Raw genomic sequence first — 23,872 nt, forward strand, 5'->3', positions numbered from 1 at the left:
GGGTCTACAGGACTGACCCAACTGGACACAAATCCTAGTCTTTAAGGAATTGACAATTCAGCAGGGAGCCAAAAAGAAAAAAATACATGCCCACAAATAGATATGTTAGGAGATAAGAGCTATGAAGAAAAATAACAGAGGGTAAGGGAGACCAGTCTGGAAAGGAGAGGTCTGTCGTATAGAGCAGACGGGTGAGGGCTCTACGCTAAGGTGACATCTGAGCAGAAACAGGACTGAAGAGAGGAAGAGAGTTATGGGGATTGATCGGGGGAAAGAGTTCCAGGCAGAGGAATCAGCAAATGCAAAGGTCCTGGGGTAGATATGTCCTTGGCAGCTTCCAGGAAGACCTGGGAGGCCAATGTGCTAGTGTAGCCCTGAGCAAGGGAGAGAGAGGAAGGAAATGAGGGGAGAAAGGGAACAGGGACCAGGTCACTCTGGGCCTTGTGGGCCACAGTGAGGACTTTGCATTCCTCTGAGGGAAGCAGGAATCAGGGAAGGAAATGCGTCACTTATGTGCAGAGTTTAGGTCTCTTACTTCAGACCACAGGCTTCACGGAGGAGTCTCCTCACTAGAAGGAAGAAAACAACCCCAATGACCCGGGGAACCAGCTAAACAAAGCGTGTTCTAGTCACACAAGGGAATTGCTTAAGGAATGAGGTCACTCTGTGTACGAGGGGGAGAGACTACTTATGAGACTACTGGAGTTAAAAAAAAAACAAGCATCTTTACCCATAACGTCTGTGTGTATATCATAAAGCAAAAAGTCCACACCAACTTGTTGACAATGGCGACTCTGGACAGTGGGTTTGAAGTAGAAAAGTTTCATTTAATATCTTTGAAAATAACTTTTACAATCATGTCAGTTGAAAGACACTCCTCAGATCTCCAGGCGAGTCCGGGCCTCCAATACCCTCCTCCCTCGACCCAGGAGTCGGGCCTTCCAGCCCCAGAGTCCAGCCTCTGGCCCCGCCTCTCACTGCGCAGGCTCGGCCTCTAACTCTGCGCCACGCAGACCCTTTCCCGGAACGCCCCCTTGTCAATCTCCTCACTGGCCCCGCCTCCCACCCTGCGCCTGGGACTGCGTCTGAGTCGGCCCCGCCCCTGCAGCCAGGGCTCACGCCACTGCCGCGCTGGCAATTCCTTCTGGCCCCTCCCACACTTGGGGTCCTTCCCCTTCACCGCCCGCCTCTTGTGCTGTTCACAGAATTGCCTGACTCTCATGATAGGAAAAAGGGCCCCAATATTTCCTTGCTCTCTTTTCCTCCGCCTCCAGGGACAATGTATCATCGCCTGTTCGGAAGTATTCTAGAGGAACCAGGCAGTATTTCCTTCCCCAAGCACCAAAGTGGGGTTTCCGACACCGGTGAATATGCTGGATGCCTCAGGGCGGAGCCCGACCTGGGGCCGGGGGGCGGGCCGTGCGAGCGGCGCGCGCAATAAAGCGGAAGGTGCAGCAACTGGCACACGCGGTGGAGAAAGTGAGGGTTGGGTGAGAGTTCTTTGCATTTTGGCTCCTTTTTTTTTCGCGGGAGGGCGTGCGTTGGGACCTGGGTCGCGCGTGTCGTGTGTGCCCGGGGCTGCTGCGGGGACGGCCACGCTGTGGCGTGGACGGGGTCAGGGCCTTTGTAAGGGCCTGGCACCCGCGCTCCGAGGCGGGCCTGAGTGCTCTCTGCGGGGCGGGCAGTGGCGACCGGAGAGGGTGGTGGCTCTTTGGGGGTTCTCGGGGGGTGGGAGAGGAGCACTGCCGCCGAAGCGAACTGGGGACACCAGAACTAGTCCTCCTTTGTCTGCACCGCAGCCTGGCTGCGCCATTTCTGTTGCCCACGTCGCAGGGCTCCGCCATTTTGTCCGTTTCGGGGTGGGGGTGGCTTGTGACATTGAGCTTTTCTTTCTGAGGTTTTCCACACCTGTGCTAGCTACACGTACTTTTCTTCGGAAATCGTTCTTGTGTATTCCCATTTCACGTGGCTGGCGTTTTTGTGCAACGTAGAACAGAGACTGTGGGGCAGGTAGAGACAGAATCTCAAGGGTTCCTGAGGAAGAAGTGCGAGTGGGGTCTCTAAGTGAATTACTGGGTTGTGTCTGAGAACCAGATAGGAGTAGTTTTAGGAGAAAGCAGATGGGGCCTTTGTTCACTTTCAGGAATCATTCTGACACGGTCACTTAAATATCAGTTTCGTGATCACTCAGAATATCAGAGTTTTGTGTTAAACGTTAGTTCTGGGCTAACCGGACTTTTTTGGACATCGTCTCCCTGACTCCCGAGGAATACTACGGCTCTGCCAAGGAGATCCAGCCCAGGAGCAGCTAGCTGATTTTCTCTCCCCACCACAACCCAGCAAGAATCCTCTCTAGCTGAGTTTCTCCCTTCAGTCAATCATCCAGAAAACCGTTGACTTTATCCTAACGGTTGCCATGTCACAAGTGGGAGGATATTCATCCATTCATCATTGGAGCGCGCCCCCTTTTGCCATTGTCCCATGTATTCCTTTTTCGCGCCATTTTTTTTTTTTTTTTTTTTTTACTTGTTAAAATCCTCAAACATGCAGGGAAATAGACATGTTTGACAGAACATTTCCCCACGTTTACTTTTGTGTCTTTCACGTTTTGAAAGTAAATTTCTTGGTTCATCCAAAACAGTTAACACGGTGTCTCTAAAGTAACATTTTTCTACTTAATGACACTGCTGTTGTCGTCCTCAGTGAGATAATTCCTTAATGAGGCCATCTCCTATCTGCTCTGTGTCCATAGTTCCCAAGTCATCTCCAAAATGTCTTCCACGGTTGATTTGTTCAAAAATGGTTGTGTTTAAGGGTCTCTGGTCATTGCTTACGCTGCTTGTATTTTAGGTTTCTCTTTTCCTCTTCATTTACCCCAACAGTTTCTTTCAAGGGATTTGCATCTTAGCTTTAATTGTTTAGGGTCAGTAGCAGGTATAGCCAATGCTGGAAATCTGCAAAACTAGGCAAGGAGGTTAGCAGGTTCTCTCCATGTAATGGGTTTGAGGACAGTCCCTTGTGGGGACTGGGGAGTGACACTGGGGAGGTGAGGGCATTTTGGTGTCACCACAGGCCTGGAAGGCTGTGGGCATTTGTACGTCCGATGCATTTTGTGTTTTCCAGTCTCTAAGCACTGTTAGCTTGCTTGGCCTCTGTCCCTGAAGGTGAGTGGCCTTGGGACCTGGTTGCAGAGGGACTGGAGCTCCCATGATGTCTAGCACTGGGCTCCGATCACCCCTGAGGACACAGTGTGCCCCCCAGGACCTTTGACACCTGGGGGTCTGAGGGGCCCTGGTTTTGATGTTCTTTGGACCCCCAGGCTGTTTCTTCCCCTACCCTCACCAGATCCTTCCTGTGTTACAGGTGTATCTTCAAGCTGAGGGCCCACCCGCCTTGGTAAGAACCCTTGCTCCCAGTCCCTGACCCACCCAGGTCTAAAATATCTCACCCTCACTTGGAGTGACTTCACATCAGATATCTCTGGGACCTAATTTTATATGCCAGCAATCATGCAAATCCCAGCTCTGTTCTTGGGCTCAGGGATGTTAGTCAAGTGATTGGTCTCCTGAGCCTCAGTTTCTGTGTCTGTAGAGTGGGCACAACGCATCAAAGGTAAGGGTTGAATATGACAGAATATATGGGCTGTAGAAGAGGAAAATATGGCCAACGCATCAAAGGTAAGGGTTGAATATGACAGAATATATGGGCTGTAGAAGAGGAAAATATTTAGTCACTTTTTGGTGTCCGTGGGGGAGTGGTTCCAGGGCCCCGCGGATATGGAGGGCCCAGTGTATGTTTTGGGGTTTCAGGGAAGAGGACTAGTCAGAAATCTGATTTTCAAACTCGGCAGAAGAAAAGAAACAGAAGGGCTGGAAGCATTATCACTCACTGCAGGGCGGTGGGGGTGGTTTGTAGACTAAACACAGTGTACCTTCCAGCAACGGTTAGGCAGCTTCCCATGCATCATGTATATGTAAACTGCTAGAGCTGTTAAGGTTACCCTCAGTTTATACAATACTTGTCAGAGAACATGGTATATCTGGAGAATGTTTCATAAATGTTTCACATTGGAGAATGTTTCACAGATGTTTCAAAGAGCTAAGTAAATCATCAAATGGGCATGGGTATGTGTGTTACCCAAAAAGAAACAAGTGTTCCCAGCTCTAGGAGGGTTTTTTTCTCTGTTCAGTGAGGTCTGGGCCTAAATCTATATTCCCATTAATAAGCATGACTTGATACCGATACAGGTATGTCTTCACCTGTATTTAGATAACTTTCTACATACATAATGTGGAGAACTGAAAGTGTAGCCTGTGGGGTTCTTAGAGGTTTAGGTTCTCGCCAACAGGTACCTTAGGGGGCGTGGAGCTGCGTCCTGTGAAGGGTTAGCTCAGAATGCAGACCATCTGAGCATCTTTCTGGGGGGCTGTTCTCTTCATCTGAGGTGTCCTCTGCAGAGCTCTGAAGGTTTGCTGTGGGCTGAGAGGGAATTTCTGGGATAATGTGGAGTAGAGAGTGTCACTTGGGCAGCGATACGTGAGGGGGGTGAGAAGAGGGAGCACTGACAGCAGGACAGGGAAGCCCTAAGGGATGTGTAACATCTGTCGATGTCTGAGGCACTGCTGGCCAGCAGAACTGGCAAGGTGGAAATGTTCTACTCTGCATTGCCCAGTCCGGGGGCAGCGGAGTTGGGGTGTGGGGTTTGAGGACACTGGGACCCCCATGATGTCCAGCACTGGGCTCTGATCTCTGTTGAGGACACAGTGCCCCCCGGGACCTTTGACACCCGGGGGTCTGAGTGGGGGGGTCCCGTCTCTGGGGAGGGACGGATGGGGGCCATGGTTGCCCTGCACCCTATAACCTCTCCATCCCCCCATCCCTTCCTGTCTGCAGGTGGTTCCCGCAGGAGTTGAGCAGCCCTCGGTAAGAACAGAAGAGACTCCCTTACTATTAATGCTGTAATAATCATATTAAACTTGTTATATTATAAATGTATTGTTAATGCAATTTATGGAGTATGGCAATAGTAACATAATAAGGACAGGTGCTGAGTACTTGGTCTGAGCCAGGCCGCATTCCTGAGCACTAGATTCACTTAATCGTCGCAATAACCCCATTATTTGAAATCGGTGCGGTTTTGTCCGTATTTCACAGGTGAGATGGAGGCACATAGAGGTGGTGGTTTGCCCACACTCGTCTCCTTGTGGTGGGGAGGGGGCTTATTTCTGCAGCCTCCATCCATGTTCAGGTGCAACAGGGTGATGGGGGCTTTCTCTGTACCCCCCCCCTTCTTCCCTATAGTTGATACAGGACTAGCGAGGTTGGTTTTGATCCCCGGTTCTGCCACTTTTGACCTTAGGGCGTGATTTGTCTGCGCGGATCGGGCTGAGGGGTAGGTTCCCTGGTGTGTGTGCTGTGGGCACCCCCCCCCCACCCCGCCCCAGCAAGGGCCCAGCCCCTCCTGGGCTTGTAGAGATGCCTCAGCTGGTACTGCTGGGGATCACCGGGATCACTGAGCGCCAGCCTTGCGCCCCCGCCCCCCGAGTGCTGCCCTGAGTTCTGTGGCATCCGCTGCAGAGATGGGGGTGGGGCGTGTTAGAGGAGGTGGATGCGGGAGGGGCGGGGATGAGAAACAGGCCAACCCGCGGTGGAGGGGGCATGGTTTGCAGTGAGATGTGCTCAGTTGGTGCCTGAAGGGGCTGTGCTTGTGACCCCTGTGATGTCCAGCACAGGGCTCTGCTCTGTGACGACACGGTGCTCCCCCGGGACCTTTGACCCCCGGGGGTGGGAAGGGTCCCTGGCTCTGGGGACAGATGGATGGGGATCGTGGTTGCCCTGCACCCCACCAGCCTGCTCTTCCCCCCTCCCTGTCTGCAGGCAGTTCCTCCAGGAGGCCAGCAGTTCCACCAGGCGTCTCGGTGAGAACAAGTTCTTATTAATACCATAATTTATTAAATTTGCAGTTACAGAGTGGAGAGATTATGGTAATGGTATATGTCCAGGCAAAGGCTGAACACTTAACTCTAAGCCAGGCAGTCCTAAGCACTAAATTCATGGAATCTTCACAGTAACCCCGTGATGGGAGCGCAGTGGGTGGTGTAAGGGGAACTTGGTACAGGAGCGGCTTGGGGTGGGGTTTGCGGGGAGACATCCAGTATGAGGGAGGGCTCCTGAAGGGGCCACGCTTGGGGCCCCCATGATGTCCAGCACTGGGCTCTGATCTCCCGTGAGGACACAGTGCCCCCCCAGGACCTTTGACACCTGGGGGTCTGAGGGGCTCCCCACTGTGGGGAGAGGCTAGGGGCTTGTGACTATTTCCCCACCCAATGCTCCTCTGTGCCCTTCCCGCAGCTCCCGTGGCCGTGCCCCTCCAGCCTTCCGGCTCTTCTCGGTCCGTGGCCATGGCGGGGCAGGGCGACCGCTACTACATGTACACCGGGCTCCTGGCCATCGCCCGGCGCTTCCGGCAGAACCCCAACGAGCTCATGATCACCTGGATCCTGCGGGTGTATGACCAGGGCGGCCTGGCCCTGGCCCTGGCCTCCAGGGAGTTGGTGATGCTGGGCGACCTGACCGGCGATGCCCGTCTTCAACTACCGCTGCAAGGCCCTGCGGGGTGACGGCAAAAGGCTCCTGGCACCAGCGCTGGGAGTCCTTCCTGCACTTGGAGGGCACCGAGCTGCCCTTCCGACCCTGGACCACCATGGAGGAGGGCATCCAGCTGGTGCGAGAGCTGGGCATGCTCGACTGGATCTGCCGCGAGCCGCCGCCGCCGCTCCCCGAGCCCGAGCGTCTGGTGCCTGAGGACGTGCCCTTCACGCAGGGCCTGCAGCGGCGCCTCCGAGCTGCTGCTCTCGCTGGTCGGCCTGCTGGTCAAGGGCGTGACGGTGCTGGAGGCGGTGATGGTGATCCAGACCGTCGCCGACACGTGGGCCTGCTCTGGCACCAGAGCCAGCCGGGCTGCGCCAGGCTCATGCTGGGGCCCAACCCAACGCGCAAGGACCTCATGGGCTGGCTGCTGAGCCACGGCATGCCCAAGGAGCGGGTGGACAGGCAGCCCACCAAGATCCTCCTGGAGCTGTACATCCAAGAGGCCAGGCGCAGCCACACCCGCGATGCGTTTGGGCCAGGAGAGGAGCAGCCCCCGTGCCCGCCGTACTCCGACCAAGCCTGTGGGGCGGAGCCACGACTAACTAGGCCTCCCGGGGCAAGGAGGCAAGGAGCAGGACATCGTAGGGGAGACGCAAAGCCTTGGTCGGCTCCAGCCGGTGTTCAAGGAGCCCCAAAGAGGGGTGTCCTTGCCCCCAGCCCACCCCGTGGGTGTCACCAGCCAGAGCTGGTGGAGAACAGGCAGCTGGCTGATAGCTGCTGTTGCTGGATGCCAGACAGTGTGTTACGTTTCAGTCTGTTACACTTTGGCCTGATGGGCGTGGTGGGTGGGCCCCCGCCGCTGTGTCACATGGGCTTCTGAAGCACTACAGGCCAAGCGGGAGACCCCGCAGCCCACGCCATGAAAGCACCTTGAAGCTTGTACCCTTTCTCTTGAGCCTTTTTTTAATGCAGTATTTTTACCTGTTAACTTCATATAGCACTTGGGTTTTATGGTTGCTCGTTTCCCCTTTTGCCAAGCTTTTTCTGTTAAGTGTTTTTTTGCAATGCCTTTCTCTTTTAAACTTGGATTTTGCGCTTTGCTTGCCTGCGAAGGGGGCGGCCAGTCCCTTCCAGTTTCTGTAGCTGTGTGTGTGGCTGGTACCTTTGGGCGAGGGATGCTGGGCCCAAGAATCCCAGCTGTGAGGATGAACACCTGGCAGGCGGTACCAGGCACCCGTTAAGTAGCCTGCACGTCACTGCGTGTGAGCTGCGGCGTCTGACTGGGTCCAGGCGTGGAGCTGGAGCCAGAACCCTCCCCGGGTGAGGGTGGAGGGAGTTGCATGGCAGCCCTAGCGAGGCCCCGCCACCCTCCCAGCAGTCTGCTGAGGAGGGGTCTAGGCTCACAGCTGCGGGGGCGGCTGGAGCTTCCTTTGGGTCTAACGTGGGTCTGGAGGCAAAAGGCTGCACCACTGCAATTCCAGCCCCGCCCCCCAGGCAGGACCAAGAAGTGAAGTGCGGAGGGCATTCCTAGGCCTTCCCTGAGGCCCTGTGACAGCCCAGTACCAGCAGGGGCAGTGGTAGGCTGCGTGCTCATGACAAGAGGCTCCCTTGGGGCCCAGGGCAGATGGTGCCGGGCTTGTCCACACGTGTGAGGATGGGGCTGCTGACCCCTGCCCTTTCCCTCCCATGCCCACGGTGTTCTGGCAGCTGGGGGTGGTTCTCGCGTCTGGCTGCCCAGCCCCACCTCCGATCCTCCAAGCCTCCCCCATCTGACAGGCACCCAGTGGCGGTTACAGAGCACCCACTGCACACCAGGCTGCCCACCGACAGCCTAGTGGGGTGTTGACACGTTTGCCTGATTATGCAGACGGGATCATTGGTGCCCCAGACTGCTGCCTGGTGTGTGGCGTGTGGAGAGGGCAGAGCCGCCTCCTGGGTTGCAGGGCTGAATGCAGCAGCGCAAGTACAGGCCTGGGACGGCCTGGTCTGTGACCAGCACCACGTGAAGCTGCTGTGTGGTAGCGTTACCTTTCCTTACGTTCAGGGCTGTCCCGTGGAAGCTCCCTGTCTGCGCCACCCGTTAGGGCATGTGTGGCTAATGAGTGCTGGAACTGGCTAGTTCGACTGGGACCTGAATTTCACATTTTACCTACTTACACAATGCGAATTCAAACAGCCACGTGGCAGCCAGTGGCAACCATACTGGACAGTACTTGGGTGGGATCCTGGGATCCCACCCCCTCCAAATTGTAATTATAGCAAATGCTATGTTAGGTAGCCCAGAGGGGATGCTAGCGCCCCCTCCCTCTACTGGCTCCCCGGAGGCTAGTTAACCTGATGGAGGAGTCGTGTGTGCTAGAGGAGATGGTGGTGCAGAGATGCTTAGCCCAGAGTCAACCTCCAGGTTGGTCCCAGCAGGCTGGCTGTGCAGCTAGGCTCTGAACCCTGACCTTAGCTCTCCCACTACCAGGCGGGCACCAAAGCCAGACCGAGTGAGCTGGACCCCGACAGTGCATGACCCGCGGTGGGGAGGAGGTCACCCTGCAGGCTCGCACACATCATGTGTGCTGCACCTACAAACAGAGGTTCCCGCACGTACGCCACGTGTTCCCAGGCGTGTATAGAAACCCGCACGTAAACGCGGGTGCACGTATCACCCACGTGCAAAGGGGCACGTAAGCATGTGCGTGGACGTCGAATATGTGTATACACAGATCCGTGCGGGAGCATATGCATGAATAGACAGCCACACGTATGTGCACGTGTACACAGACCCGCGCACGTGCGTTCACACACATGCACGCTTAAGCCCACACATACATAGGACAGCTTGTGACTTGGCCTGGGAGCTCTCCCTGTGAACCCCGGCGCGCGCAGTAAGTCACGGAAGCCAGAGCAGCGGGTGAGCTGCTGTGTTGGGATCCGGGGTCAGCTGCGGGGGAAACGGTGCCGGTTCCGTGGCTCACACGGGGCACCTCCAGTCCCGCAGGCAGCCGGCTCTGCAGGCCAGCAGGCCCAGCCCCATGCTGAGGGCTGCCAGCACAGCCACAGCACCAGCCAGCAGAGGCACCACGGTGGCGGCGGGGAGAACGTGGCGGGGGGGGGGTGAGTCTCCAGACCTGAGCCGCCCCCCTCCCACCCCAGCACCGAGGGCCGTCACCTGTGGGGGTGGTGGGCTCGTAGAAGCCATGGCAGGGGACCCAGTGAGCCGGAGGCCGGGCGGGGGCAGTCAGCTGGCGGAAGCAGCCTAAGGGGCAGGCCGCCGGGCACCCGGGGAGGCCGAGGGTCAAGGGTAAGCCAGCAGAGTCGTTGCGGTAGAAGAGGGAGATGGTGACATTCCTGGAGGGAGAGAGGAGGTGGTGGTACCCAGGCCCCTCCTTGCCTTCCCTACTGCTGACCTGAAATCTGGAGGAGAGCAGCTGGGTGGAGAACTGGGCTCCTGACTCCTTCCCGATGCCGTCCCCAGTAAATTCCCCTCGGAGCCTGTGCCTGGGCCATGCCCTCTACCTGGCACCGCATCACTCCTCTTGAGAGTTCTGGTCCTGCCCATTCCCGGGTACCACCCCATCCTCACCCTGCGTCGTCATCCGGGTCCCCAAGGCGCCTCCGGAACTCAAAGCCGAGGCAGGCGGCATAAGGCGGTGTGTGCCCATCATAGAGACCCAGGGCCGCCTGGAGAGCCAGGCGGGTGCTGTTGTGCTGCAGGCGGATCCAGGGCTGACTCAGGGCTCCTCCAGATGTCTCCTCTCCTGAGCTTGTGCATCCAGCTGCCTCCCAATGTCCCTCAGACCCCTTAGAACCAGTCCCCCCGAACCTGCTCACCCTGGAGGCAGCCCCACCAGTTACAGGTGGTCACGTAATAAAGATTGGTTAAATAGACACGAAATGTGACAGCTCAGTTAAAAAGCCAGTCCTTGAAGAAAAACTGAATTCTTTCCCATAACACCATCACCTCCTTCCTTGCAGATTCTATGCCTCTAGTGATATGGTCCAAGAATATGGTTTGGAGATCTGAGTTACTCAAGGCATCAGGCTGAAGTTCCATTGGAACCACCAGTCCTTTCACACCCAAATTGCGCCCCCATCCCTGTGCCCACGTGGCACTGCCTCCCTTCCCAGAGACTCACAGCCGAATACATAACCATCTTGAGGGGCAGCCCCAAGTGCTGCACCCGAGAGAAATTGGCAAGGATGGCATCCAGCAGGATTCCTGACAGGACGAGACAGAGTGCAAAGAACTTCCCAGAGGAAGGCGCCTCAGCCTCCCAGCCTCCCATCTCCACACCTCACCCCCAGACATCTGGGCCTTCTCTGCTGCCCCGGGTGGGCCCGCGTGTGCCCCAATATCCAAAGCCGAGATCTGAGCTAGTGTCTGCAGGACATCCGGGGAGGCCCAGGATGGGAGGGGGAGACCGTGGGCTTGCTGGGGAGAGAGAGGGAGGGGACAAAGTGACCGCAACGTCCTGAGCTCTTCATGCCCCCCTTAGGCCCTCCTGTGTTGCCCCCATCAGCTGCAGTCCTCTCTCCCGACCCTCATGGGCTAGGTCTGGTCAGGAAGTTACGGGGTGGGTGATAGCGATTATTAATTAAGCATAGGAATGACCATCATTCCAGATGGCCTTATCCAAAATCCTTGGGTCCAGAGCTGTTCTAGAATCAGACGTTTGGAATTTTAGAAAGGTACAGTGGTGAGGATACCTTATACCTCATAACACATCTAGTGGGGTCTGGGGCAGCCCCCTTAGACATACATTCCCGTAAAGTGGGGTAAGAAAAGACTACCAGCGTCATGCAGCTTCGGGTCAGCTCCTGCCGCCGAAGCCGTAGTTACCGGCGCTTTTCCGCTTATGGAACTGGGGGATTGGAGTTGCAAGCACACAGATTGAAAGGCCTCACTGTGTGCCAGACGCTGTTCTAAGGCATCACGTGAATTAACCCGTTTTGATCTAAACAGCAACCCAGGGGGTGTTGATACGTGTGTCGCCATCCCCATTGTGTAGATGGGGAAACTGAGGCACTAAAGGTTAAGTGACTTGCCTGAGGGAACACAGGTAGTGAGCGGCAAAGCTGGGATTTGAACCCAGGCGCCATAAACGACTTGGCTGGGTGGGTGAGGCAGGGACCCACCTGGCAAATAAGAGTGTCCAGAACTTTCCACGCCCTGCGGAGCGGCTCCCCGACCAGCGACAGCCCCGTGAAGTTCTCCAGGTGAGTCAAGAAGTCCTGGATGCACCGGACTGGGCTGGGTGAGCCTGACAGACCTCCGAGCCCGGCGGGTCCCACGAGGTCCTGCCGGCCCCGCCCCGCTCCACTGGCCCCGCCCTGCACCGCAGGTCCCGCCCTATCCCGCCAGCCCCGCCCCGCCCCGCCCCGCCGGCCCCGCCCCATCCTGTCCCACCACACAGGCCCTGCTCACCGTCCAACCCTCTAGGGCCGTCTGGTACTCGGCGGCCTCCGTGGCCTCCCTCAGCAGCTCCTGGTATCGAGGACAGCTTCGTGTGGGGAACCTCAGCAGCTGGAGAAAACGGAGGCTCAGCGGGGACAGCAGCGTGACTGGGGCCCGACTGCAGGCGGGGGGAGTCGGGCTGTGGGGCCCTGTCTCCGGTCCAGCGTCTCTCCCAGGTCCGGCTGCACAGTGTCGGGTAGGCGGCTCACCCCATCAGGACAGCTCAGCCCCAGGGAAGGTCTGGGTGTTCTGGCTCCCGGGAACCACCCATCCAGGCCCCGAGCCTCCTCTCTCAGCCGCTGGCCCTCTCCATCTCTGGGGTCCCTGTCTCCCTCCATCCCTCCCACCTCCAGGCCCTGTCCAGCCCCCTGACCTTGTCCTCAGTGACGGGCACCGTGTGCACCGGGATCGGCCTCCAGGTGGCCTCGGAGCGCCCTGGGGCGGCCTCAGGGAAAAGCCCCGCTAGGTTGGCCTGAGCGCTCTCCAGGGTCCGGTCAAAGTCTGTGCTGAGAATGTACACCTGGGTGCGGTGGGGAGAGGCCAGGCCAGGGTACCACGGTCAGGGTCAGAGGTCAGCTATAGCAGCAAACCAAAAGCTTCAGATTAAGTTCAGAGTCGAAGTTCAGGTGTTGGGGGTCAAAACTCAGGGCGGGTTCAGGGGCTGGCCTTCAATTTTGGAAGCTGGGATCAAGGGTCAGAGGTCAATGTCAGGAGCAGTTGGGTTGGGGGTCAGGAGTTGGGTGGACATTGAGGATTAAGGGGGTCATTTGAGTCAATGAAAGTCAGAAAGGAATATCAGGGGCTTCCCTGGTGGCGCAGTGGTTAAGAATCCGCCTGCCGATGCAGGGGACACGGGTTCAAGCCCTGGTCCGGGAAGATCCCACATGCCGCAGAGCAACTAGCCCCGTGCGCCACAACTACTGAGCCTACGAGCCACAACTACTGAGCCTACGAGCCACAACTACTGAAGTCCGCGCCTAGAGCCCGTGCTCCACAACAAGAGAAGCCACCGCAGTGAGAAGCCCGTGCTCGCCGCAACTAGAGAAAGCCCGCGCGCAGCAACAAAGACCCAACACAGCCAAAAGTAAATAAATTAAATAAATAGATTTTTAAAAAGTAAAGGAATATAAGAATCGCTGGAGGCTGGAAGTTAGAAGTCAAGATGAGGAGGGCAGATTGGAGGTCATGGGGTCAGAGTTCAGTACATGTGAATCAGGGATCAGAGGTCAGGGGTCAGGAGGAATGATCCTAACTGGGGATCTGTCAGGAGACAGAGGAAGGTATAGGAAAGTCAGGTTTGAGGAAGGGTAGAGGTCAAAGTTTGGAGTCAGAAGGGCAAGTAGAATCAATGAGGGTCAAAGACAGAATCAATCAAGTTTCGGAGTCAGAGGGTCTGGTTGGAGTCAGGGGGAGTCAGAACACAGAGGTGGAGGACAGAAAATAAAGTCAGAGATGATGGAGGCCAGAGGTCAAGATGTGACTCAGGTTGAGACAGAGTCAGAGGTCAACGTGGTTTAGTCAATGGTTCAGGGGTCAGAGATCAGACATAAGGTGCAGGTCAGGTTGATGGGGGTCAAAGGCCAGAGGTGGAGGCCAAGGGGAACACTAGAGTCAGTGGAAATCAGAGGTGGAAGGTCAGGAGGTAAGATGGAGGTCAGTAAGGCAGTACCTCCTCCCGCCGGTACTCAGGGCTCAGAAAATCCTCGTAGCGACTCCTCAGGAAGCGGCCCAGCTCCAGCTGCTGGCAGACCCCTTCCTGGGGACAGAGCAGGCTCAGCGGACCCCTCTCCACACTGCCCCACCCCTTGCTCCCATCCCCAGCTTCTCACCCCGGTCAGCTGGCCCAGGCCACGTGGCCACAGGGTAGATACAGCCTCCTTGTGTGGGTCAGTGGGATAGGAGGCCAGCGGGGCCCGGTCGCCATGGCGGAACACCTGGGGAGGGGACCAGGTCAGGGCTGCCCTGGGGGACATGAAGGGCCGGGCAGCGGGGGTGGGGCACCTCACCACAGCCACAAAGACCAGGGGTCCCTCTGTCAGGGCCTGGGGTAGCGGCAGCAGCAGCAGGAGACGTCCAGCAGGGTGGCCCCGAAACCCTGGCCCGGCCATTTCCACACAGCCAGACGCTGAGCTCAGCCCACTGTCTGTGCCGCAGCCCCACCTGCTCATTACCCCCGCCTCAGCAACGCCCCACCGAAGAGCAGGTCCCCGCACGCCTCCCCGCAGAGCCCGATCCCCCAGGGCCTTTGTCAGCCTTGGATTCACCGTGGACTGACCCATTTAATCTTCACCACAACCCCAGGAAGTGTTGATCTGATTATCACCATCTCCATGGTGCAGACGGGGAAACCGAGGCACAGCAAGGGTAAGTAATCTGCCTGAGGGAACACAGCTAGTAAGTGGCAAAGTTGGGATTTGAACCTAGGAGCCCTTAAAGTGGGCATAGATGGAGGGAGAACCCCACCCCGCCCCACATTCTAGACTCTGCCCTCCCCTCCTTCCCCACTCCACCAGCCACGTCTGTTCTTTTTCTCACCCCTTAAATGTTGGGGCTCTTTGAGGCTCTCTTGGACTTCTTGGTGACTTCTTCCAGTGCCACCCACAGCTGGCCAAAGCCAGCATGGCCCAGAGGTTGAACACCCACACCCTGGAGTTTGGACAGGCTGGGTTCAAACCCCAGCTTTGCCATATATAAGCTGTGTGACTTTGGGCAAGTTACTGCATCTCTCTGTTTCCTCATTCATATAATGGGGACAAGCATAGTCTGTTCCTTGGAGAGTTGCTTTCAGGATTAATGAGTTCAAATATATTCAGCACTTAGAACAGCATTTCTCAGGGTAAGTACTAAACAGTGTTGGTTATGTACTGCTGCGTAACAAATCACTCTAAAACTTAATGGGGGCTTCCCTGGTGGCGCAGTGGTTGAGAGTCCGCCTGCCGATGCAGGGGACACGGGTTCATGTCCCGGTCTGGGAAGATCCCACATGCCACGGAGCAGCTGGGCGTGTGGGCCATGGCCGCTGAGCCTGCACGTCCGGAGCCTGTGCGCCGCAATGGGAGAGGCCACAACAGTGAGAGTCCCGCGTACGGCAAAAAAAAAAAAAAAAAAAACTTAATGGGTTAGGACAGTAGCCATTTATTATCTCTCACAGCTTTTGTGGGCCAGGAATTTGGGAGTGGCTTAGCTGGGTGATTCTGGCTCAGGGTCTCTCATGAGATTGTAGTCAAATATCCACCAGGGCTGAAGTCACGTGAAAACTCGACTGGCACTGGAAGAGCCACTTCCAAGCTTACTGATGTGGCTGTTGGCAGGAGGCCTCAGCCCCCTCACCACACGGGCCTCCCATAGGGCTGCTTGAGCATCTTCACAGCATGGCCACCAGCTTCCCCCAGAGTGACTAACCCAAGGCATAGCAATGTCTTTTATAGCCCAGCCTCAGAAGTCACCCTCTGCCATTTCCACCATATTCCACTATTTACACAGGTTGACCCTATTCCATGAGGGAGGAGACTACATGGGATATGAACTCCAGGAGGTGGGACTCACTGGGGGCTATGCTGGAGGCTGGCTCCATGGCAATGTTCTTTATTTTATTTTATTTTTGGCTGTGTGGCACGTGGGATCTTAGTTCCCTGACCAGGGATCAAACCCACACCCCTTGCATTAGAAGCATAGAGTCTTAACCACTGGACTGCCAAGGAAGTCCCCATGGTAATGTACTTTAAATAAAGATGTCTTGTCAGCCCACTTCCTGAGTCCCCCCCCCCGCCGAAATTCATGTTTTAACCCGAACCTCCAAGGTGACGGTATGAGGAGGTGGGGCCTTTGGGGTGATTAGGATGAGGGTGGAGCCGTCGTGAATGGGATTAGTGCCCTTTTAAAAGAGACCCCAGAGAGCTCCCTGGTCTCTTCCACCACATGAGGACACATCGAGTAATTGGCCATCTATGAACAAGAAAGCAGGCTCTTACCAGACACCAAATCTGCCAGCACCTTGATCTTGGACTTCCAGCCTCCAGAGCTGTGAGAAATATAGTTGTGTTATTTATAAGCCACCCCATCTATGGTATTCTATTATAGTAGCTCAAACAGACTAAGACAAGTCCCGTCTCAAGATCCTTAATGTAATCACCTCTGCAAAGTCCCTTAAGCCAGGTGAGAGGAATACTCACAGGTTTTGGGGGTTGGGGTGTGGCCAGTTTGGGTCTATTACTCAGCCCGCCACACACGTAAATACGGGGGTGGCCCACTCCATTCTCTGTCCAGCTCTGTGCCCTTGAGGAAGCCTCTGTCTTCATCTCCATCCTGGCCCCCGTGCCCTCTGGATCCCCGTTGGGGTCAGCCAGGGAGGGGAGCAGGAACTCCTAGGATGAGAGGTACTGGCTGCAGTATAGCTTCCTTCGGGGAACCCCCTGTCCCTTGAGGTTCTGATGACATGGATCTCACCCCTTGATGCCTAGCGGTGTGTATTGGTTTGCTAGAGCTGCTGTAACAAACAGCCACAAATTGGCTGGTTTAGACGTCGGAAATTTATTGTCTCCCAGTTCTGGAGGCCAGAAGTCCGAAATCAAGGTTTCAGCAGGGTCGGTCCCTTCTGAGAGCTGTGAAGAAGGATCTGCTCCCTGCCTCTCCCCAGCTTCCAGCGTTGCTGACAATCCTTGGCTTATAGAAGCATCACTCCAGACCCTCATCAAGTGGCCTTTGTGTGTGTCTGTCTCTGGGTCTCTCCTCTTCTTATAAGGACACCAGTTATGACCTGATCTTAACTTGATTTACATCTGCAAAGACCCTATTTCCAAATGAAGTCACATTCACAGGTACCGGGGGTGAGGACTTGATCTTTGGTGGGACTCAGTTCAGACCCAACTGGGTGGCAGCAGCTCCCCAAGTTTCCTAAGCCCAGTGCTGCGCTGTCCTGCCAGCTCTGAACATGGGCCCTGCATTAAACTCCCTCCAAGTAAACCTTTTGGAGCTGCGCCTGCCGCTTTCTGCTGCAACGCTGAGACAGCACATCCTTCCAGATTTTTCGACACACACGTTCTTTTTTTTTTTCCTGCCGCACCACGTGGCACCTGGGATCTTAGTTCCTCAACGAGGGATCGAACCCGTGCACCCTGCAGTGGAAGCGCAGAGTCTTAACCGCTGGACCGCCAGGGAAATCCCCACATTTAAAAAATATATGTACTTTTTACCAAAATGAGATCATATCGCACATGCAACTTTGGAACAATCTCCTCCTTTCCATGTCAATAACACTTTCATCTAATACCCACTCTCCTTTCAGAGGTCCCCAATATCTCCCCCAATATCCTTTACAGCTGAGTTATCTAAACCAGAATCCAGTTCAGGATCACCCATCGAATCTGGTCTTATGTCTCTTATGGATTTGTTTAAATAGAGCAAGTCCATTTGCCTTGGTTTTTTGGGGGACACGGACTTGTTGGACAGACCATGCCAGTTGCCCTGTTCAGTGTCTTGCCTTCTGGAGTTTTCTGGCTGGTGCACTCAGGTATCATTTCACGGCTGATTCATGTCATTTCCAGCATTTATGTTGCATAAAGTCACTGGGAACGCGGGATTAGCAAATACTGAATCATTGCTTCTAGGGAAAATGTGTGTGTGTGTCACGTAGATTATAATCTTAAATCCAAAAAACTACTCATCCTGGTAGATCCTTTTTTTTTTTTTTCTTTTTCTTTTTTACAAACTAGAAAATTTGCCTCAGGCCACCCCACTCACAGGTGCCAGAGCTGGGATCCAAACCCATCCCTCTGGCCCCAGAGCATGAGCTCCTCCCCAGCACTGCCCCCTCCTGTCTCCGGCCTCCGGGCAGCTCTCTGTTTGAGCTGAAACAAGAGAGCAGAGAATTGTCACCTTGATCAACAAAGGAATGTGCGTGTCGTCAGACTCAAACTTGTAGCCACTCTGGGCAGAGATGGAATCGCAGATAATGAGGGCTGACTGCACTGGTTTCCTCTGTCCTCTGTGTTTCTGGTGACCCCAAAGTTAGTTCTAAAGGCGTGATGGACCCAAAGAGATTTAGGTCTACAAACTCTCAGGAGGGCTGGCGGAGTAAAAGCCAAGGACCGCCAGAGGGCCACGGGAGTCCCGGGCACATCACTGTCCCCGTGGCCCAGAGATGGGAAAGCTGCTGCCTCTGCCACAAGTTCTACCATTATAACTGCTGCTTCCGCCCCCAAACTGGTGACCGGGCTCTGGAAGGCTCGGTCCTCCCCCTGCTGTGTCTCTAAATCTTGCAACTGACAGATACCATTGGAGGAAATTTTGCCTGGGCCACCTCATCTGCTCTCTGGCTTCCAGTCTCTTCCTGTTCCAAGATACTTCTTTTTTTTTTTTTTTTTTCATTTTTTTCTGTTTTCATTTTTCTTTTTTTTTCTCCAAGATACTTCTGGCACCCAGAGCTCACCCCATCCCACCCCTGCTCGCGGCCCTCTCACGGCTCCCCAGCACCCTCCAGGGTTGCAGGTCTGGACTCTCCCATCTCAAATGTCCCCATTCCAAGTTCACATACTCCATGTGACATTCTGTACCCAAATGCCCCTCTCCCCCAAGCCTCTGCCACAAGGTCCCCTTACCCAGAATGCCCTTCTCTTGTCACCATGGCCACCATTCTGGTCTCCCAGACGACCCTCTGTCAGGATCTGCTGGCCCATCTTCCCTCTCTGGCTCACAGGCCCAGGAAAGGGAGAGAGAGGCCAAGCAACCCTGCGGCTGAGACCTCTGGCCATGAATTTTCAGGAAGTGAGGAGGGGTCCGGCAGGGGGAGGGAGGCCCGGGGTAGGGGTGTGGAGAGGGAAGGGAAGGGATGGGTCCTGACCTCTGACCCCTGCACCCAGAATGTGACCCTGGCCATAGCCGTATTCACCATCCTCACCTCCATCTACTTCTTCAACAAGGTGAGTGGGAAGAGGGCGGGGGTAGCAGGCTAGATCTCGGGCCTCTCTTTCTGTCCCACGTTTCCGTGTATCTCTCTGTCTCTTTTCCTCTCTTAGGCTCAACAATGAGAAGACACAGGACCCCTAATCCAAGAGCCCTGCCTCTGCCCTGACCGTGACTTTGGCCTCTGAGACCAAATAAATGTGACTGAATCAGCACACCCTGCTCTATCCCACCACCCCGGCAGGCACACAGCCTTGGGCCAACTCTGTCTGAGGGCCAGCCTTCTGGGTCAGAGAGAGGAGGCCCGCACTCCTGGGTCTGGGGAAGGTGGAGACTAGGGGGATAGACTGTCAGGTTTGAGGCTAGGTGCCCAGAGACTGAGCTGTGTTTTGAAGGGGGAGTAGTCTGTCAGGAGCGTTTAGAGAGGGGGAAGGACATTCCAACTTTGAGTGCAAAAACACAGATAGGAGAAGCAGGGATGACTCACCACCTGGTACCAACACAAACTGCTGTGTACTTCAGATTTATTCCTTGTCTCTGAGTCTTGGTTTTCTTCTCAGTCAGACAAAGGTGAAAATCTTGGACCAGTGGGCCCCAGAAGGCCGTGGCAAGGACAGCCTGAGATCAAAGATGCGAATGGAATTTGCAAGTTGCAAAGGGTCTGTAGTGATGTCTTCATTGCTATATTGTATCAACACATCTTTCTCTTTTCTTAGCAAACTCCTATTCAGCCTTCAATACCTACTGTAAATGCCCCTTACTTATAAAAGTGTCCAGACCTCCAGATATACAGTCAGTTACCAGCTCCCTCACTAACCGCCTCCTTCCCACTCCCTGTCTCCATCCCCAGTAGGTAGAATGCCATGGGTGACACCCCAGCCTTTGGTCAAGTTTCATCCATTTTTCTCATCAGACAAACAATTTCATTTCACCTCAAGATCTAAAAAGGCAACTTCTGAGTAGGGTGACTGAACATCCTGGGTTTCCTGGGAAAGGTCTAGAAAATTCCAATTAGAAACGAATTCATAGTTTCACTATAATTTTAATTTGTAATAGTGTCCTCTTTAACTCTTCTAAGCGTCCTGATTTAGAAGACAGTCTTACTTATAGGAGACCTTGGTTACAATGCTAACAATAACCACACAGGGGCGGTGTTGTACTATGTTCCCAGCCAGAAGTGGTTCGGCCCAGCTCTAGCAGGGAAGTCGATTTCCGCAAAAGAAGAATTCTGAGACCTGAGCCGGGTAAGCGGTCCTTGAGGCTTCGTCCCCTCTCCCAGGGGCCTTCCTCTCTCCCTGGACCATAGCCGCGCCCCCTATCTCTCTCCTTCAGTCTTCACAGGGGTCATTCTACAAGCAGAGGTGACCTATCCTTCCCATGGCTCCCGGCACCCCTGGGACAAGAGTCCCAGCCCCTCAGCCTGGCATAGGAAGCTGTGTTTTGGGGTTTGTTTTTGGCTGCGATGTGTCTTCTTTGCTGCATGTGGGCTGTGGGCTTTCTCTAGTTGCTGGAAGCCGGGGGTTCCTCTTCATTGTGGTGCACGGGCTTCTCACTGCGGTGGCTTCTCTTGTTGCAGAACACGGGCTCTAGGTGCGCGGGCTTCAGTAGTTGTGGCACGCGGGCTCAGTAGTTGTGGCTCCCGGGCTCTAGAGTGCAGGCTCAGTAGTTGTGGCACACAGGCTTAGTTGCTCCGCAGCATGTGGGATCTTCCCGGACCAGGGCTCGAACCCATGTCCCCTGCACTGGCAGGCGGATTCTTAACAACCGTGCCACCAGAGAAGTCCCGGAAGCTGTGTTTGACCTGACGCCCTCCCGTCTTTTTCTTTTTTTAAATCGCACCCACCTCTTACGCGCCCTCTGTAGTATATCTTAATGTATATAACTCACAGATGGCTTAAAGAAAAAAAAGCCGCACCCCAGGGTCTTTGCACATGCTGTACTCCCTGCCCGGAGTGCCCTTCCCCTCCCCTATTGTGTGTCAGCTCCACCTGGAAGGCTTCCTAAAAACCTCTCCCAATCAGAGTCAGCCTCCCTGCCTCTCTTCGCGTCCCCCCCACTTCCTCCCCACCCTTCTTGGCTGTGACTGGGAGTCTGAGGCACGGGGTGCACAGAATAAATCTGACTTCTGCTGGACCCCCAGCTTGGGTCTTGGCTATCAACGTTTGGAAAACAAACAAATATTGACAAAGAAATCGATCTTTGCGTCCCTCCTCCCCACTCGCACCTCCAGGGTTTTCAGCCATTGAGTGCTGGGTTTCTCAACCCCCTGGGAGCTACCAAGGTTGCATTTGCACAGCCACAGGCACTTGGAGATGGATGGGGCTCAGCCCGCTGCCCGTGGGACTTCCTGGCAAGCTTTGGAAACTCCCAGAGCCCAGCTCTACCCTAGACCACTTAAACCACAACACCTGGGGATGGGCCCTGGGCATTGACTTGGAGTTTGAAAGCTCCTCCGGAGATCCTGATGTGCAGACAGGGTCAAGAGGCATCTACTATAATGCATTTTCCAAAGACGGAAGAGATAGATTCTCCCCCTTGGAGCAAAAATTAACCTTTAGTTTGGAAACATTTGGGAGTTTGAAAACCAAAGGTGACCGACAACATCCTTTCCCAGGGGCGAGGGCATGGTTAGGAGGCGCGTGCGTATTTCAAAAGGCAGCAAGAGAAGACGGATGATAGCTAGTGTCCTGGAGACCCAGAACATCCGGTGGCCAAGTACTGTCCTGTGTTACTCGGTTCCACCTGCAGGGACCACGGCATCCCGGCGTGCATGAGACTTTCCCAGTTTTAGCTCCGAAAGCCCCATAGCCTAGATACTGTATTGCTAAGTCCTGGCATAACCAGGGTGGTTGGATGCAAATTCCTAGCCCATGTCTATAATCGTGTCTTTAGATCCAGGCCCATGTCTGTCTGTATGTCTGTCTGTCTCTCCCTGTCCATCTGTCTCTCTCCCCACTCATTCTCCTCTCCTTCAGTCAGAGTCTAGTTCCTTTCCCTCTCCTCCTGGGTCTTTGTCTCCGTATCTTTTCCTGTCTTGTCTCCCACTTGGTCCCTCCCGGCAGCCTGACCTGTCTCTCGCGTCCCTTCCCTGCCTCGGCCTCCGTCTGCCACCACGTCTATGTGATGCTGTCACGTCTGCGTCGGTGCCCATTTCTCCCTCTCTGCATCTCTTCCTTCACTTGGCCTGCTTTCTCTTTGAATCTTTGTTCCCCATTCTCTGGGGCCCTGCCCCCCACCCCGGGTCCCTGTCCCCCTCTCTAAATTTCAGTCTCTCTCAGCATCTCACATTCTCTGGAGTTTGATAAGGTGGGAGACCGCCCCCCACTACACTCCCCCTAAATGTTCCCAGCGCCCCACCAGGAATTTCCCACCCGGTCACCGCAGGACACCTGGGCCTCCCTCCCCAGTGCCAGACCCCACCCATCTCCCCCTCAGACTACCCCACTTGGCGGCACCAGAGGGCCCGCCCAGCACAGGTGCTGCCTGAAGGCCTGGTCCTCTCACATCCCCACCAGCATCAACAGAAGCAGCAGGGGGAAGGGAAACCAGCAGAGAAACAGCATGGCCCCCGTGGCTATGGCACCCCTAGCAGCCGGGGCCTCCCTGTGAGCCTCGCCAGCTGCAGCCTGGCCTTCAGGAAGCTGTGAAAGGCACTCAGCACCGCCAGTGGCACCCCAAAGCTGAACGCCTGCTGACTCAGTGCAGGGCTGGAGGATGAAGATGGCTGGGCAGGCTCCCCGGCAGGCGTCTTGTAAAAAGCGTCGGCCCGGTTCACCTGGCCCCTCAGGGTTCACAGGGCTGATGTGCCCAGGACCAGAAGAAGGAGCCCAAAACCCCCGGCCCAGAAAACTGCCCTCCAGGCTGTGCGATGGTTCTGTGCCCAGGTGGGCTGGAGCGCAGAGGTGTAGCAGTCGGTGGCCGCACGGGCCAGCAGGCTGCCCCTGGCGTAGAATGCCAGGAAGACGAGGCCGGGGTCCAGGTGGTAGAAGATGCCACCCAGGGGCCAGCCGGGGAGCATCCAGGTGAGGGGCAGGGGCAGGAGAACAGTGAAGGCGGCATCGGCCATGGCGTGGTAGCCAAACCAGTCTGCGGACAAAGGGGGAGGCAGGAGGGGCCCTGCCCCTTGGATCACCAGGAGGTAGGAGATGAGGGCGGCCAGGGAGTAGAGGAGGAAGAGGGTCGTCCCCGGTGGGCACAGGGCCCCAGCGGGTGACGGCTGCCAAGTCTCCAGAGGGTCCTCCAAGGGCTGGATGATGCTGTTGGGACCCACAGGCCTCCACGTTAGCAAGTCCCACACCCCGCCCCCCACCAACTTCCCCATGTCCTCCATCTCAGGGACGGCCCCCCCCCGTCCACCCAGAACTGGGGCGCTGTCCTCTCTCCCTTGCTTCCCCTCACCTCTCACAGTCTCACTCTGATCCTCTCTGCCCCGTCCCCGTCGCCCTGGCCCCGTGCAGGCCTTCACCTCACCTGGCTGGACTCTCAGCCTAGCCTCCCTCCCAGCCCTCCCTGCCTCCAGTTATCCCATCCAGTACAGAGCAGACCTACCCCTCCCCTGCTCACAGGTCTCCCATGGCTCCCCAGTACCCCTGGCCAAAGTCCCCGCGCCTCAGCCTAGGGTGGAGACCCTGGGTGGTCTGACCCACCCTCCTCTGCACCCCTTTTCCTGTCCTTAATGCATCATCACATCAAACCACTCCCAGAACTAGAGGCTTGCTCCAGCCTTGTGCACTTCACCCCTGGTATTCTCCAGCCTCTCAGGAAGCCCGTATCTTTCAAGGACTGCAGGATCCTGGCTGTGCCAAGCCCCACGAAGTGACTACTCATTTTTTAAAATTTTTATTATTATTTTTTATTTTTGGCTGTGCTGCGTGGCATGCAGGATCTTAGTTCCCTGACCAGGGATCGAACCCATGCCCCCTGCATTGGGAGCGT

At 55.6% G+C, this 23,872-nt stretch overlaps 1 protein-coding gene, 4 non-coding genes and 1 pseudogene across 5 annotated transcripts; 5 read left to right on the forward strand and 1 right to left on the reverse strand.

The window, feature by feature from the left end:
• The first annotated feature begins 3,199 nt into the window (after positions 1-3,199).
• On the forward strand, positions 3,200-3,292 carry LOC136141567 (small nucleolar RNA SNORD88). The gene has a single exon (XR_010657743.1). It is a non-coding gene; the product is annotated as a small nucleolar RNA SNORD88 (small nucleolar RNA).
• A 1,422-nt stretch (positions 3,293-4,714) lies between these two features.
• LOC136141568 (small nucleolar RNA SNORD88) lies at positions 4,715-4,810 on the forward strand. Its single transcript, XR_010657744.1, has one exon. It is a non-coding gene; the product is annotated as a small nucleolar RNA SNORD88 (small nucleolar RNA).
• Positions 4,811-5,708: 898 nt separating this feature from the next.
• LOC136141569 (small nucleolar RNA SNORD88) lies at positions 5,709-5,797 on the forward strand. Its single transcript, XR_010657745.1, has one exon. It is a non-coding gene; the product is annotated as a small nucleolar RNA SNORD88 (small nucleolar RNA).
• A 391-nt stretch (positions 5,798-6,188) lies between these two features.
• On the forward strand, positions 6,189-6,280 carry LOC136141566 (small nucleolar RNA SNORD88). Its single transcript, XR_010657742.1, has one exon. It is a non-coding gene; the product is annotated as a small nucleolar RNA SNORD88 (small nucleolar RNA).
• A 121-nt stretch (positions 6,281-6,401) lies between these two features.
• Positions 6,402-7,471, forward strand: LOC136140982 (uncharacterized; annotated as a pseudogene).
• Positions 7,472-9,553: 2,082 nt separating this feature from the next.
• On the reverse strand, positions 9,554-14,145 carry ACP4 (acid phosphatase 4). Its single transcript, XM_065899525.1, has 11 exons — positions 14,044-14,145; positions 13,867-13,971; positions 13,707-13,793; positions 12,411-12,557; positions 12,008-12,106; positions 11,719-11,814; positions 10,882-11,014; positions 10,719-10,801; positions 10,171-10,290; positions 9,760-9,968; positions 9,554-9,677 (listed from the first exon to the last, which is right to left on the reverse strand). The coding sequence occupies exons 1-11, from the start codon at positions 14,143-14,145 to the stop codon at positions 9,554-9,556; spliced, it is 1,305 nt and encodes a 434-aa protein (XP_065755597.1).
• Positions 14,146-23,872: the final 9,727 nt, after the last annotated feature.

The sequence above is a fragment of the Phocoena phocoena genome, chromosome 20 (assembly GCF_963924675.1).
Source record: "Phocoena phocoena chromosome 20, mPhoPho1.1, whole genome shotgun sequence".
NCBI classification, from domain to species: Eukaryota; Metazoa; Chordata; class Mammalia; order Artiodactyla; family Phocoenidae; genus Phocoena; species Phocoena phocoena.

Excerpts from the sequence above, each read along its gene's own strand:
- ACP4 (XM_065899525.1), bottom strand. The coding sequence starts at position 14,145 with ATGGCCGGGCCAGGGTTTCGGGGCCACCCTGCTGGACGTCTCCTGCTG. Across the intron at positions 13,794-13,866 it reads GCCTGGGCCAGCTGACCGGG|GAAGGGGTCTGCCAGCAGCT; the intron begins GTGAGAAGCTGG and ends CTCTGTCCCCAG. Across the intron at positions 9,969-10,170 it reads TTGGGGACCCGGATGACGAC|GAGGGGCCTGGGTACCACCA; the intron begins GCAGGGTGAGGA and ends AGGGAAGGCAAG.